This window comes from Pogonomyrmex barbatus, unplaced genomic scaffold (genome assembly GCF_055798465.1).
Source record: "Pogonomyrmex barbatus isolate J1 unplaced genomic scaffold, ASM5579846v1 scaffold1, whole genome shotgun sequence".
Lineage (NCBI taxonomy): Eukaryota > Metazoa > Arthropoda > Insecta > Hymenoptera > Formicidae > Pogonomyrmex > Pogonomyrmex barbatus.
In genome coordinates, this window is record NW_028297098.1 from 20,477,873 (window position 1) to 20,488,439 (window position 10,567).

Here is a 10,567-nt window from a genome sequence, read left to right on the forward strand (position 1 = left end):
TTCATTGGTATGTAGCACCCATACAAACGCAAAAGTTAATTCTTTTTATATTGCAGAAGGGAAACAAAATTTTTGTCTTAAAACTTGGCAAATTATTTGGTGCATCGTTAGAATCTTTTGCCATGGTAATGATCACTGTACATAATCATACATTTTGATCATTATAATTCAGTATTTTCATATCAAACATATAAAAGATATTTCATTACAGTTAATAAAGTTATCGATGTCATATTTCACTTTTATGTATTCTATGCAGCAGTGAAAAAATATTTTATTTTACTTATATTGTAAAAATCGGCTACCCGAGGTAATTTCTATAGTTAAAAAATTATTATATTTAAACAAAAAACTTGCATAAATTAAATGATATATTAATACTACCAATCACATTTTTGCTATTGAAATTAGCATTTGCATTTAATTGAATAAAATATAGTCAACAGATGTTTGCTAAAACAGGATCAAAAATAAAATGTTACAAAAAAAATGATAAGTTAAAATTCATAATTAAATTAAAAGCGTAAATCTTTGACATATTCTATATTTGTAACACTTTATTGTCTAGGGTATTTTCTACATTTCTGATCATTATTTTATAGATTTTATTTATGTTAAAACCAAAGATAATTCGACCGATGTTTTTATAAAAGATAAAAAGGTATTTTACGATTGTACGCACAAAACATGAAATAAACGTCGCTAGAAAGAAGCAAGTCGAACTTGCATAGACTTCGATAAAGAAGTCATATATATAAGTATATATATTGTGAGAAATAAATATTTGTTGTATTCTATTCGGCATTCTATTATTTCTTCTCTAGTAAAATTTTCATTGTTCACCAAAGGTTATTACTTTAAATAATCGTACCCAATTCACTTTTTCAAAAAATACGCACAATTCAAATTCAACATTTCATATCGTATATAATTCACTCAGCTATTCACAATCAAATTAGCAAGAAAAAAGAATATTTAGTATAATAAAATACTTAATTTAATTAGTTTCATTCTTGGAAAATAAGCTCAAACATTTTTTATATATATGTTAATATCTTATACATATCCGCCTTGTAATTTTTTTAATAAGAAATAATATGAAGATGAGAAATGAGAATCAGCGCTGTAAATAGTGCGCAATTGTATGTTTAATTTTAACTACGTTTATTAAGATTAAACACATAACTGCACTGTTTACAGCATTAATTTTTATTAGCTATATATTATTGTCCATTTATCATGTAAAAAAATCTGTTTTCTAATATTAATATTTTAATAAGAAGTTTCCTACATAAGTTTGCTCAGAAAACTTTGAATTCTTAGTCATTGTAATTTCTTTTATATTACATATTTATTTTTTCTATAAACTCAAATATACTAATAAACACATATTGAATTAATCGTGATAATATACGAATGTATTTTAATATAAAAGCCAAATAAATATCGTTTATGCATATTTAAATCATATGAGTATCGTATGTACAAATAGTATAACACTTCTTATAAAAGTAGCTAATGGAAAATAGAAATGATTGTAATTCTGTAATAAAAATTGAATAAGACAAATTTATATGAACTTTGTTATTATTTTTAATGTCCCCCATTTGCTGCTAAAATGAGTTTTACACATTAAAAAATACCCCGGACAGAACACAAATTTAAATGTGTTAAGCGTAAACTAAAAATATTATATATATACACCCACGCAATGTAAATAGATGATAGATGATATCAGACACTTAATAACTGATGATAGAAACTACTGGAACTAATTATAGTTACAAGATAAACAGATGACAAAATCGTCTTCCGCTACAATCATCTTATTTCAGTAACTCTTACAATAGAATATTTTTGATAATTTGAAAAGAAATTCAAAGAGAGCTAACAACCATAAATATGGAAACTTTTTTCATTTAAGAAGATAAGAATAATGTAATATACGTACCATCTTATAAAAAAGATTAAAAAATTTTATTACGTTACTTCTTCCTACAAAACAGCTTGCATCAAATTATTTCAATAATAATTATAATAATTGTAATAATACTTTAAATATATAAAGAAACAGATTTTTTTAATACATATTCATTAGTAAATTTGTTATTTACAGTTTACGATATTTTTTACTACAGAATGCACTTCTCTTCTTATAATAAAAGTTTTATGTACTACAACATTTTCTATTTTATACGTAATAAAATATAATTCGTTTTTGATTAACGCCCGTAATGTAAGTTAAATCATTTATATCATGAGCGCGTGCGTGTAAATACTTTTCATAAATAGATTTCCATACACAATGATCTTATCTAAGTTTTCCAACGAGAAATATTTTAAAAGGTAAAATGTTTAATGGAACGACTACAACAAATCTGTAACGAGCTAAAAAATGAAGATGAAATTAATATCATGAAAGAGCATGGAAACAATACAAAACGTTATACAACTGTGATTACGTGTAAGATAATATATATTAATAATATATTTCAAAATAAAATAAATAAATTAAACTTTTAATAAAATACCAAAAATTAAAAAATTAAATTAACTTAATCTTGTAATACTTAAATTAAAAATTATATCATTTTTATAACATCAATATATATTAAAAATGATATAATAAAGAGAAACAGATATATTTTCATCATGATAAACCTACACGCACATGTACGTACGTACGTACGTATGCTTGCACGCACGCATGCACGCACACATATGCATAATTTCAAATATTAGATTAAAATATAAAAAGTTTTTTTGAAATTAGAAAAACATTTAGAGCAAAGAATATTAGACTAATATTAGATTAATATTAGTTAGATATAAAGAAAAAACATGTAACATACAACTTCAAAATAATAGAAATTATAAAAAATATTTTTTAAATGTTTTCAGTGTTTTGCATATGCTGTGTGTTTATTCTTATTATAATGCCAATTCTAAAGCCACTCCTTAATATTATTTTGCATATAAATAAATCTGAGTCACATAAAACACTACGGTTCATAATAAATCAGGAATATTTTATCGATCAAGAGAAGTATTCATTCCTAATTTTGTTGCACATAAATACATTCATATGTATAGGATCAATCACAGTAACAGCGACAGGAACAATGCTTTTAGGATATATGGTACATGGATGTGGAATGTTTAAAATTGCCAGGTAAAGATATATGTATGTAAAAAAAAAAACGAAAAATTATATGAATTATTATAAAAAAGAACTTAGTTTTGCATTAATATATAATGAACAAAATTTGATAAGACTATATATATATATATATATATATATATATATATATACATTCGTAACAAATAATTAATTTATAGTTACCGTATGGAACAAGCAATGACAATTAAAGTATTTAAAAAAATTAGCACAAAAGACGAAATTATGATTCATAAAGAAATAATTTATGCCGTCGACATTCATCGCAAAGCTATAAAGTTTGTATATATAATGTATGATATATAATCATGTTGTATTATAGTATTTGTAATAAGTTTTTTCAAGGTATGTGGAACTTTTGTTATCCAACTTTGAAGGATCATTTGTTTTATTAATACTGGTCGGTGTGATATCTTTAAGTCTTAATCTTTTCGCAGTAAGTTGTGTTTTACATTTTTAAATATGTACTAAAAAATTATGACAATAATTAAAACAAAAAATAATTAACCTTTAATTACTCAGAAACTTTCAGAAAAAGATTGTGTAAATTATTTTTTATATTCTTTACTTGTAATTTTATAGTAATATGTTATAGTATAAAATGAATAATTGTCAAGTATACAAAAATTTATAAAAACTACTTACTTATTTTAGATTTTTTGGGCTATTTCAGTTGGAAACAAGGAGGACTGCATTTTTCATTTTATTTTTGTCTCTTGCGTTCTTGTGTACATGTTTTTGGCAAATTATGTTGCACAAGAAGTTTTGGATCACAATAGTAACGTTCATGCTACCGCGTAAGAAATTGTTTCATAAAATGTTCAATTGCATTCCACTAATTGTGTTGTATGTTTTAATTAATCAATTAATATTAATAATATTAATAATTGTTAATTACATAAACATCATGCTAAATACAAAAATAATCAGTATATTTTTGCATTTGTCTGATTTAATAATTTGTTACAGAAGAAGAGAGATAAATTTTATATTCTTGAAATTTTCACAAATATTTCTTTTAAAATTGTATTATAATTTATTATCGTGACTAAATCATTATTATCCTATTATTAATCATAATAAAGTAAATAAAACAGTAATATTCATAAAATGTCTATTATTAATAGTTCATTATAACTCGTAAATTACAATTTTGAAAAAAAAGCTTTAATTTATGGACCAAAGACAAAAACATTTGTCAATAACTTATAATTCTCGATAATCTCAATTTTATTTAAAATGATATTATTATATACATACATTTATTACATACATACATACATTTATTATATACATTTATACTAATAAAAGCAATAATTTAAGAAAATCTAAATATATGATAATCTCTCTCTCTCTCTCTCTCTCTCTCTCTCTCTCTCTCTCTCTCTCTCTCTCTCTCTCTGTCTCTCTCTCTCTTTCTCTGTATAATTAAAGCAATCAAATGCAAACTTACATATAGTCAGTAATTGTTTTATTGGCAAACTTCTTTATTTATAATCATTATTTTGCAGGTACAATGTTCATTGGTATGTAGCACCCATACAAACGCAAAAGTTAATTCTTTTTATATTGCAGAAGGGAAACAAAATTTTTGTCTTAAAACTCGGCAAATTATTTGGTGCATCGTTAGAATCTTTTGCCATGGTAATGATCACTGTACATAATCATACATTTTGATCATTATAATTCAGTATTTTCATATCAAACATATAAAAGATATTTCATTACAGTTAATAAAGTTATCGATGTCATATTTCACTTTTATGTATTCTATGCAGCAGTGAAAAAATATTTTATTTTACTTATATTGTAAAAATCGGCTACCCGAGGTAATTTCTATAGTTAAAAAATTATTATATTTAAACGAAAAACTTGCATAAATTAAATGATATATTAATACTACCAATCTCATTTTTGCTATTGAAATTAGCATTTGCATTTAATTGAATAAAATATAGTCAATAGATGTTTGCTAAAACAGGATCAAAAACAAAATGTTACAAAAAAAATGATAAGTTAAAATTCATAATTAAATTGAAAGCGTAAATCTTTGACATATTCTATATTTGTAACACTTTATTGTCTAGGGTATTTTCTACATTTCCGATCATTATTTTATAGATTTTATTTATGTTAAAACCAAAGATAATTCGACCGATGTTTTTATAAAAGATAAAAAGGTATTTTACGATTGTACGCACAAAACATGAAATAAACGTCGCTAGAAAGAAGCAAGTCGAACTTGCATAGACTTCGATAAAGAAGTCATATATATAAGTATATATATTGTGAGAAATAAATATTTGTTGTATTCTATTCGGCATTCTATTATTTCTTCTCTGATAAAATTTTCATTATTCATCAAAGGTTATTACTTCAAATCGTACTCAATTCCTCTTTTTCAAAAAATATCGCACAATTTAAATTCAACATTTCATATGTAATTCCAGATATTCACAATCAAATTAGCAAGCAAACAAAATATTTAGTATAATAAAATATTTAATTTAGTTAATTTCATTCACTTGGAAAATAAGCTCAATCATTTTTTACATATATGTTAATATCTTATACATATACGCCTTGTAATGTTTTTAATAAGAAATAGACAATAAGAAATAATAAAAAATAATAAATAATAAAAAATAAACAATAAGAAATAAACAATAATATGAATCATGAGAATCAGCGCTGTGAACAGTGCGCAATTGTATGTTTAATTTTAACCACGTTTATTAAGATTAAATATATAACTGCACAGTTTAATTTTTATTAGCTGTATTATTGTCCATTATCTCATATCAAAAATCTGTTTCCTATTAAAATATTAATAGGAAAAAAAAATATTTTTAATAAGAAGTTTCCTACACAAGTTTTTCAAAACTACTTTTGATCTTCAAAATTCACATTTTTTCACACGTTTTTATGATGTAAATATATTTAGTAATATGTTTAGTACTTCGTTGCAAACACAGATGATATTGTTCACCTTAGAAAAGTATCAAGGTATGTATTTTAAATATTTCTAGAATTATTTGTAATTAAAATAAATTGCTACAGTAAAAAATATATATTTCGAAATATGTGTAAAATATGTTTTAAAAAGAATGTTTTAGAGAAAAAAGAATAAATACTTACAATTTATGAGTATAGCAATATTGTATTTTATCATTTTTTATTTTACGCGAAATTGACGTAAAACAAATGAACTAAGAATATCTACTAGTAAAAAAACAACTGAACTAAAAGATACTACTAGTAAAAAAACTAAACCTAACTTATGCGCCATCATCTAAACGAAATACTCTAAAGTTGATCAATAATTTCGAAAGAATTTTAAGAAATATTAATTCTAAAAAGATATGGAAAAGACAATGTTATATAATGTATACAATGTTATATGTCTTACCAGTAATAAATTAATAGAATTAATAGTGTAATTAATAGTGTAATAGTTAAAATTTCACCAATAAATTGAGTCATTTCTTTTCTAAACGGACAAATGCAATTTATAAATACCACAAAACGAATGAGACACATTAATGCGTTATGGAAAACTGATCTATATGCTTGAGCAAGCTCCAGTCAGGAAACACACGCAGTACTTTTCTATAAAAAATAAACATATGTTCAAATTCCCACAATACACTAATAGCTTAATCGCCAGCCCTTTTTCATAATTATTAAATTGTGTATATTACAAACTCAAAGTGGCATTTTTTTCTTATAACATTACGTTTATATTAAATTAGATAATATATGATACAATTTGCAAAAATGATAAATTATAAAATTTTCTATCAATGAGGGAAAACGCACATCTTCGCTGACTTCTTTGTTGTCAAATACGTTTACATACTCGTAGAATAATGATCTGTATTACAGCCAGATACTTTAATCTCAATAAAATTCTATTACTCGCTCTTGGTTTATGGCCTTATTATCAATCAAATTTTGTTCGATTTCAAATTGTTTTAATTCTTGGTATTTTAATAAGTTTTATTATATTTCAGGTATTGTAAATAATATTTCGCTTTTTTAATTGTCTCATGTAATAAGCTACTATGAAAGTTACTAATCGTAGTAATAATTGGTTTTTGTTTATAATCACTTCAAATATTAATAAAAATGATATAGCTGCTTATAATTATAATTATAAAAGTTTTATTATACAGCAGGTTATTTAAATTTTTAAAAATTTTTCTCATAATTCACTAAACAAATAAAAAAACAGTTATTTAATGCATTTTCAGTTTAATGCATTTTTTTTACAGTTTACAATATTTCTGACTGCAGAATGCACTTCTCTCCTTATAATAAAAGTTCTTTCTTTCTCTATTTTTTTCATTATATATATAATAAAATATAATTCATTTTGGATTAACTCCGATAATGTAAGTTGAGTTTATAAAATGTGCGCATTCAAATAAATATCCTTCATAAGTTTCCATACACAAAAATGTTTTCCAAGTTTCCTAATAAGAAACACATTAAATATTATAAAAGGTAAGACTTTTGTTGGAGAGACTACAAGAAATCTGTAACGAGCTAAAAAATGAGAAGGAATTCAACATTATGGAAGAATATGGAAACAACACAAAACGTTATACTATTATAATTATATGTAAGATAAGATATGTTAACATACATATTTTACATTTCCAATGTAAAATAAATTAATCTTAAAAAATTAAATAATTAATTTATAATAATTTGAATTTTGATACATACTTCTATAAATTATTTTTTGATATTTAGAATATAAATTTGTATTGATAAAATACGGAAAACAAACATATGAGCAAACATATTGTCATAAAATATATAATTTCGTTTAATATAATATTCGATCTAATATAATTATTATATTAGAAATATGAAAAATATTATACGGTTACAAAAACATTTTATAATTAATAAAAGAAAGATGATGATTGGGAAAATAATTAGAGAAATAAAAATTCAAAACATATCATAATATTTCAAAATGTTAAAAAAATAATAAAACTTATACAATAACTTTTTAGAAATATTTTCAGTTTTTACCATATGTGCCGTATCTATCATTACTACAACGCCATTTTTGATGCCGGTGCTTAATATTATTTTACGTAAAAATAAATCTCAGTCATATCAAATACATGTCATAACTGAATATTTTATCGATCAAGAAAAATATTCCTATTTAATTTTGTTACACGTCAATATAGTTGTATGTATAGGGGCGACTACATTAACAGCAACAGGTACAATGCTCAGAGGATGTCTCATACATGCTTGTGGAATGTTTAAAATTGCCAGGTAAAGAAATAAACCTAAGAATGAATACAAAAGTTATAAATTTGTTAATAAAACTTTAGTTTTAAATCAATATATATGGCAAAATTATATAATCAATTTATAGTTATCGCATTGAGCAAGCAATGACTATGAAGTTCAAAAAGTTTAGTACAAATACCGACATTATGATTTACAAGGAAATAGGTTGTGCCATCGACATCCATCGTAAAGCTATGAAGTTGTATTGGTTTATATAGTATATGTGATATCAATCTATATATATATATATATATACATACAAAACTGTGATTCCATAGAATTTGTAATAATACTTTTTTTTAAGGTATTCCGAATTTTTATTATCCAGTTTTGAAGGATCATTCGCTTCATTAATATTAGTCGGTGTGATTTCATTGAGTCTCAATCTTTTTTCAGTGAGTCGTTTTTTGCATATCTTATATTCAATAATCTGTATAAATCATTTCGTGATGTTTAAGTTAGAAAACTAACAGATAAAAATTATAATAAAATTATCACAAAGAGATGAGACAAATTCGTATGTAATTTATCAAAAACTTTCAAAAAAATTATTCAGATCATATTTATATTAGTGTTGTAATTTTATAGTAATATATATTTTTGTATGTAACATAATTGTTAAATACATAAAACATTAATAATAATTATAATATTATAGGTTTTCCAAACTGCATCGCTTGGAAATAATGAGGAATGCGTAATGCATATTGTTATTTTGTTTGTCATTCTTTTATACATGTTCTTAGCTAACTATGTCGGACAAGAAGTTACAGACCACAATAATTACGTACATTCTACTGCGTAAGAGATTGTTTCGTACTATATTTGTGTGACTAATATTGTTGAATATTATATTTACTTGAATAGTAAAATTAATAAATATGGTAATATATTAATAAATATGGTAATTATATAAATAATTATACTAAATGTGAAAATAATCAATACATTTTTATATATTCGCTGTATTATGATTGAATGCAGAAGGAAAAGGCGGATATTTTTAATTTGACAAAAGACAATTAATTTTATGGCACAATTCCTAATAATTTCAATTTTATACAGTATATACATACAATATACGCACGAATGCAACGTACGCATGCACGCACGCATGCACATACGCATGCACGCAAGCACTATGCTCACGCAACATTTATGATAATAGAGTAATAATTTTAAAAAATCTACGTATGCGTATATACACGCCTTCTCTCTGCCCGTTTTCTCATCCTTTCTACAATTGCAATGACAACTGAAAGGAAATTTATAAATATCAAGCAGTCAGCAATTACTTTATCAGCGAACTTATTTATTTATTTATTGTGATTATTTTATAGGTACAATGTTCGGTGGTACATAGCACCCATACATACACAAAAATTAATTCTCTTTATACTGCAAAAGGGTAGCAAAGTCTTCTTTTTAAATGTTGGCAAATTATTTGATGCATCGTTAGAAAGTTTTGCCACGGTAATGATAATTATATATCATACATTATAATAATTATAAATATTTTCGCATTCTCATAATGCAATAGAAAACATATTTCATTACAGTTAATAAAAGCATCAATGTCTTATTTCACTTTTATGTATTCTATGCAGTAAAGCAGATATAATATTTGACTCAATAGGCTGTGCAAGGTAATTCTCATAATTAAAAAAACAGAATATAATCTACGCAAAATTTTCACGACCTTAAATAACATGTTAATTTTATTTTATAACTATTGCACTGTAAAAAAAACATAACAAAAACAAGAATAAAAATTCACAATTATTAAACATCCGTAAAAAATATCTATTCATTTAAAACTTTCAGACTTTTAAAAAATATGTAGATAGATTTAATATTAATATTTTTATTCAATTATATAAAATATAATCGATAAGAAATTGTCAGAAAAGGATCGAAAATTCGGGTTACAAAAAATATAACAGATTAACATGCACAATTAAAAGTATAAATCTTTTAACAGAGTACAAGAATATAATTTTTTTTATGTAAATGAGTAGCACGTTGCAAATCACATTCATAACTACTACTATATATACTACATATATACTA

The 10,567-nt window shown here is 23.7% G+C and overlaps 1 protein-coding gene across 1 annotated transcript; it reads left to right on the plus strand.

Annotated features, from left to right (window-relative positions):
* The first annotated feature begins 2,119 nt into the window (after positions 1 to 2,119).
* Positions 2,120 to 10,107, plus strand: LOC105426737 (odorant receptor coreceptor-like). The gene is made up of 6 exons (XM_089085215.1): positions 2,120 to 3,172; positions 3,340 to 3,456; positions 3,524 to 3,611; positions 9,156 to 9,298; positions 9,838 to 9,970; positions 10,057 to 10,107. Exons 1-6 carry the CDS (start codon positions 2,892 to 2,894, stop codon positions 10,105 to 10,107), a joined length of 813 nt encoding a protein of 270 aa, XP_088941341.1. The 5' UTR covers positions 2,120 to 2,891.
* Positions 10,108 to 10,567: the final 460 nt, after the last annotated feature.

Excerpts from the sequence above, each read along its gene's own strand:
- LOC105426737 (XM_089085215.1), top strand. The coding sequence starts at position 2,892 with ATGTTTTCAGTGTTTTGCATATGCTGTGTGTTTATTCTTATTATAATG. Across the intron at positions 3,173-3,339 it reads GGAATGTTTAAAATTGCCAG|TTACCGTATGGAACAAGCAA; the intron begins GTAAAGATATAT and ends ATTAATTTATAG. Across the intron at positions 3,457-3,523 it reads ATTCATCGCAAAGCTATAAA|GTATGTGGAACTTTTGTTAT; the intron begins GTTTGTATATAT and ends AGTTTTTTCAAG.